The sequence below is a fragment of the Notothenia coriiceps genome, unplaced genomic scaffold (genome assembly GCF_000735185.1).
Source record: "Notothenia coriiceps isolate Sejong01 unplaced genomic scaffold, NC01 NC01_scaffold00036363, whole genome shotgun sequence".
Lineage (NCBI taxonomy): Eukaryota > Metazoa > Chordata > Actinopteri > Perciformes > Nototheniidae > Notothenia > Notothenia coriiceps.
In genome coordinates, this window is record NW_011369064.1 from 179,344 (window position 1) to 185,200 (window position 5,857).

The 5,857-nt window shown below is 39.4% G+C and overlaps 2 protein-coding genes across 2 annotated transcripts in view; both read left to right on the forward strand.

Moving 5' to 3' along the window:
• LOC104963563 (arrestin domain-containing protein 3-like) overlaps positions 1-2,726 on the forward strand; it is a 7,048-nt gene extending 4,322 nt beyond the window's left edge. Inside the window, exons 5-7 of the mRNA XM_010792169.1 lie at positions 1,519-1,615; positions 1,694-1,950; positions 2,273-2,726. Of these exons, the coding sequence (XP_010790471.1) occupies positions 1,519-1,615; positions 1,694-1,950; positions 2,273-2,536 (618 nt within the window). The 3' untranslated portion in view covers positions 2,537-2,726. The remainder of the gene's footprint in view (positions 1-1,518; positions 1,616-1,693; positions 1,951-2,272) is intronic.
• A 404-nt stretch (positions 2,727-3,130) lies between these two features.
• LOC104963570 (arrestin domain-containing protein 3) lies at positions 3,131-5,857 on the forward strand. The gene is made up of 5 exons (XM_010792175.1): positions 3,131-3,464; positions 3,583-3,643; positions 3,740-3,887; positions 3,978-4,074; positions 5,592-5,857. The coding sequence occupies exons 1-5, from the start codon at positions 3,209-3,211 to the stop codon at positions 5,855-5,857; spliced, it is 828 nt and encodes a 275-aa protein (XP_010790477.1). The 5' UTR covers positions 3,131-3,208.

Below are 5,857 nucleotides of genomic sequence, written 5' to 3' on the forward strand. Positions count from 1 at the left end.
TGGATAATAATGAAATTATGGCAAACTATTTGTCCACCCTGTCATGGAAGGCTTGCTGACAGGGTGGACATTGGTACGAAGGAAACACATTTCAAGAGACTTATCATTGCACTGATATGTGTGTAAATGTTTGGCCTTTTATAATAAGACCTCAGAGTTTCATTATTCTGCTACATTTTCATGATAACTGAGTGATTGATTCTGATGGGGACACCAAAGTTACTTTATAATGATATTGACCCAAACAGTATTTCATATCTGAAAAACTAGTCTTTAAATCTTATAGGCAGGCCTACTTTGTTCAAAAGTTGTTACAGCTAACATCTGAACAACAAACGCATTCCTTTGGCTGTCACGTTAAGAGGAGGGACTCTAGGGCAGGCAGAGAAAGAGTGAAGTTGTGAAGATAAATACTAGGTAATAAAACGTAACACTAGCCGTGTTATTGAGCAAGAACTCACTGGTGGATCCAACTTGAATGTCTGTTGAATATCCAACCTACAACTTCATATATTTTTTGTTGTTGCTTTAATTCGTCTGTTGTGATTGTAAACTGAGCTTCCTTTTGGTGTGAACTTGGAATTGGAATATAATTTTTTTGTACTATTTTCTGACTTGATCTGACCAAATGTTTAATAGTAACAGTAACACATTTGAATTGCTGCTAATTAAGTGTGCTGATATTTCTTTAGGAGATGACAACGAAACACTATTGACAAACCAGTTGGGAAATCCATGTAAGTATGTACAGTATGTCTCTGCCTGTCCTGAGGATAAAGAGAAGTTGTAAAATTAACTTGTTTTGACATGTTTCTCTTAAAAATGACACTCTGCTATTCAGACAGCAATGTCGTTGCCCCAGGATCCCATGTTTACCCATTCAGCTTCCAGATCCCTCCCCAGTAAGTTAACATTCTTATGATGTCTCTGTAATAAATATAATTTATTTTGCTATAGAGTCTGTGTAATTTGATTGCTTGCTTTCCTGCATGTGCAATGTATAAAATAAATATCCAGTAAGTTTATCATGTTCTTCTGGCCCTCTGCTTTAGGGATATGCCCTCTTCCTTCGACGGTGACTATGGTAAAATTGTGTACGCGCTAAAAGCCAAGCTGAGCAGATCAATGAGGATTCCAACGAAAGATTCTACCAAAATCAACTTTGTCGCGAAGGCAGACCTGACCGGTGACTCTGGGCTGATGGTATGTGCACAGTGACATCCTGATTCCTGGCATACCAACTGGGAAAACACTCTGCTTGTGTTGGTGAATGGCTAAATCCCAGCCCTTGAGGAATGTGCATTCCTTAATACCTGGATATTTTTGACTGAACATTAACCACACCCTCACTGTATAAAGTAAGACTTAACAATTCAGTAGTACAACTGTTGGATTGGCACATATTTTGTTATGCAGGTTGGCAGTGGATGTGGGCATTTGATACACCAGAATAAAAGCTAATAGGTTAAGTGTTTTCTGTCAGTCGTTTAAGTGATTTGCTGTCTGATCTTCTTTCAGGAACCACAGCATGAGTCTAAGGATAAGAAAATGAAGTTTTTCAACTCAGGAACAGTAGCCATGGATGTGAATCTTGAAAAGACAGGTTTCTTCCAAGGTGAGAGTCCTAAAACTTAAATTAACTCTTGTTACACACATGCTAAGTGTTGTTTTGACACTTCTGATCTGTTTCTAGGAGAAGGACTAAAGGTTATGGCCTTCATTCAGAACAACTCATCTCGCGAGATCAAGCCCAAGTACTGTGTGTACAGCAAGCATAGCTTCTTTGCACGAGGAAAAAGAAGAGTTTCAACCAAAGACCTGTTTAGAGAGGTGGGAGAGCCCATCCCTCCGTCTTCTAACCAAAATGTCCTAAAGGTCCTCCCCATCCCCCTCGATGTGGAGCCGTCCATCCTCAACTGCAGCATCCTCAAAGCAGAGCACAGACTCAGGGTAAGGATCCATATGGGCAGAGATGTGTCTGCTTGCTCTCATGTGATTGACAAACATTCTCATATTTTTAAACTCATTTTAATAGCTATTTTTTCAATGTTTAATCTCTGAATAAGGTAGCAGCAAAATTGAGAGTGAATGGATATTATGTACTGTTTTTCTAGTCCTCTCGATGAGTGTCTCCTATGGCTGCACTATGCAGAACCAGAATGCTTTTGAATGAACCCCGTCTTTTGTGGTTAACGGTGCTTTCCAAAATATGATGTTATGCACACAGGATGTAATCTCGTGATCCAACAAAAATCCAACAATTTCTCAACAGGTCTACCTTGATGTCAAATATGCTTCGGACCCAGAGATCAAATTCCCCATAGTCTTCCTGCCGACCCCTAAGGTTCCTGGTGCGGAGGCGCCCCCACTCGCTGCTTCTGGTTTTGGATTTGAACCATTTGGAAACACCTACCCACCAGCCTGGGGAACGGTCCCTCCACAACCACCATCAGCACCCCTACTCTCAGACCCCCCTCCTGCCTATGGAACAAGTGGAACCTACCCTTCTTTGATGGATTTAGGCAATAAATACTAGGGATTGGACCGTGAAGAAACGTGGACATTTAAAGGAAAATGAAATGAGAAATGAAAACAAAAAAATGACAGGTTCTGCTGTAATTAAATTCTCTATGTAAATAGTATATAAAAGATTGTTAGGATGTACATCAAATTTGAAGTGCTATCATATTTATTGATGATTCAAAAATAAATAATATATACCTTCATCTTGTGCTACAGGTTATTTGTCTTTTCAAATATTTGCATTGCATTCAAGTCATTATGACAGAAACTGCCGATATCCTCTGTAATCCAGGCACCCATCAAGGACACGCCTGTTTTCTATCCTGGCTCCCCATTGGACAGCATCACATAAAAGTGAAATAAAAAAACAAAGAGAACTATTTTAAGAAAATGGAATTTGTTTGACGTGACTGGACAATATGTCATGGCACATTGAGAAAGTGTATCATGTGAGCATCATAAATGCAGATGGTAATTAAGAGAGTATGCTCCCAGCGCAGCATGCTCCATGTCACTGGGTGCGCATGTGTGTCTTTCAGCTGAGTTAAACAGGTTGAACAGGATTTGCATGCTTTAGATAACCTACAAGTATTGCAAAGCAACTGGCCAGGGTTAACAAGCCTTGGATTTCCTCTTGGTTTTACAGGAGATTTGGATTTTCTACTGTTTGTTCTTTGTAAAAAAAATGACCAACAACTTTGCAATAGAATATGATGCCATCAACAGCAGAAACACCTTTACAAATGGAGATACCATCAATGGGAGAATCATCGTGGAGGTTTCTAAGGAAACCACAGTCCAGTCTCTAATTTTTAAAGCAAAAGGAAAAGCTCGGGTCCGCTGGAGTGAACATTACGGGCAACATCAACATCATGTGTACTGGGCTGATGAGAAATATTATGATGTCAAACATCATATCTTGAGAGAGTCAAGACAAGATGGTAACATGTTAAATTAATACTATCATTGATATGTTGTACATTGTAGCTGATGCAAAGACTTTGAGATAAATAACAATTTTTAATGAAGTTCAAGGACTCATAAGTAATTCTCTTCCAGGCACTGAAGTTATCGGTAAAGGGAGACATGTGTTCCCTTTTTCCTTCAAGATTCCTGACAAGTGAGTCATCTTTATTTCAATTTTTTTTTAAATGTATGTTTTATATCGTTATCTTCTTTAAAGGTCATTACATTTTTATTTTATTTTACTTGACAGCAAAATCCCATCATCTTTCAAATCTGGCATTGGTAACATTCATCATAAACTGAAGGCAGAGCTCAAGCAATCAATGAAGCTGACCAAAAAGGCCAAAACCCACTTCACATTTGTGTCAAAAGCAGACATGGATATTCCTGGACTTCTGGTAAGAAATCATTAGTCTATAAACCTGCACATTTATTTACAAATGTCTGAGCCAAATTGATCTAACCGAGGTTTGGGTTTGATTTTTTAGGAACCTCAGTATGGTAGCAAGGACAAATCTGTCAAGGTATTTGGCTCTGGAATTATTTCAATGGATGTTCAGACCAAGCGAATGGGATACAAACAAGGTAACAATCTAGTCTGGTAGAAATTCACTGCCTTTCCTTAACTACACATCATGTTTTGAATAGTAGGTATTTGTTAACTGACTATTGATACAAACTGTTATTTCGTTCAACTTTGAAATGAATTTATGCTGCAACCGTTTCATAAGGGCATAAAGGAAGTGCACTGTGCACAAACGTTGTCAAGTGTGTAAGGGACACAACAGGTTTTACAAGCTTTTGCCTCAGTGCAAGTAAAGGTTAAACCAGAATTCAACATTAGGCGTGTTCACACCAAATACTTTTCCCACAAAGGTTCCTGAGAACTCTTTAGTTCTCATGAACTAAGTACAGATCGCGTTCACACCGGAAATTAGTTCCTGGGGGTGGATTAGGCAAATTAAGCCGCTGACGTCACTTCTTCTTCTTCTGCTTTGGATTTACTGGCAGGCCGCAAACAACTTCACGGCGTATACTGCCGCCCAAAATCCCCGGCCGGAAGTCCCCGGAGTTACTGAAGCCTTCTGAGTAAACGGCCAGAACGCTGACACCTCCTCATCTCCACCGCTCCCATGTTTTATTTTGAGTTGTCATAAATTAGTCTCTCTGCGTTTCTGCGCTGGGCTAATGCTAATGCTGCAATGCGAGGATAATAAAATGGCGGCTTCACAACATTTTTTGGGAGTTTGACGGGGCGTGGTTTGCATTCCGCCCAGCCAATCAGACACAGGAACCTTTTTCTCCCACGAAAGTCCCTGCTCTCTAGCAGGGACTGAAAAGGGGGTAAAAAAGGTTCTCTAGAACTAATTTAGTTCCTGGGACTTTTTGGTGTGAACGCAACTAAATCGTAGTTCTCAGGAACCTTTGTGGGAAAAGTACTTTGTGTGAACGCGCCTATTATAGCCTTTCCAGCCAAGTGAAGCTGGACCTTTAGGGACTCTCTATCAGATTATGGGAAGGGATTGTGGCTCTTTTGATTTTCCACAAGTCTTATTTTCAGTTTGGGGAATGTCTTGGAAAATGTACCCCTTTGCACAAGAATCACTATTAAAAGCTACATATTTATTTTCTAAATGACCTCAAAGCTAGTTTGGCTTTTCTTCAAGTTTTTGTTACTGGTTCATATGTCCACAAAAACGTAATATTTGCAATACATATTTCCTGGGCAATTTATCACATTAGCAGGAATGTTTGTGCTATTTTGATATTTATTTGCTTTTATAATATGCAGGTTACCTTGGAATGGGTCTATGTGTGATCATATAGCAATAGTTTCACAATGAAAATGAAATCTCCTTATTGATTGAGTTCAACCATTTTTTATTTGTCCTGTTCTTTAAGAGACTTAGCAGCAGCTAGAAATCTTGTTTTTATTCCAGTTGCTCTTCACTTTGTTAATGTGATGCAGAAAGATATTCCACAACATCTACATTATAGCATCGCTGCAAAGCCTGGTGTAAGTTGCTCTTACATTATTAAACCTTTCTCTGACTACTAATTGGTTTTATAATTAAAATAGCTTTCATTTCTCGTTTTTACAGGTAGAGATCTCAAAGTCTCAGTTGAAATCGTCAACAACTCAAGTCGTTCAGTGAAGGCTAAAGTCATCCTGTATGAGAAGAAGAGCTTCTTCGCCCAGGGTCGCAGGAGAGTTTCCACAAAGGAGATCCTTAAGGAGAAGATGGAGGCTATCGCATCCTCTAACAAAGAGACTGTGGTCAAGGTGATGAACATCCCCAGAGAGTTACCTAGCTCCATCTTAAACTGCAGCATCATCAAACTGGAGTACAGGCTGAAGGTAAACTAA

Excerpts from the sequence above, each read along its gene's own strand:
- LOC104963570 (XM_010792175.1), top strand. The coding sequence starts at position 3,209 with ATGACCAACAACTTTGCAATAGAATATGATGCCATCAACAGCAGAAAC. Across the intron at positions 3,465-3,582 it reads GAGAGAGTCAAGACAAGATG|GCACTGAAGTTATCGGTAAA; the intron begins GTAACATGTTAA and ends ATTCTCTTCCAG. Across the intron at positions 3,644-3,739 it reads TCCTTCAAGATTCCTGACAA|CAAAATCCCATCATCTTTCA; the intron begins GTGAGTCATCTT and ends TTTACTTGACAG.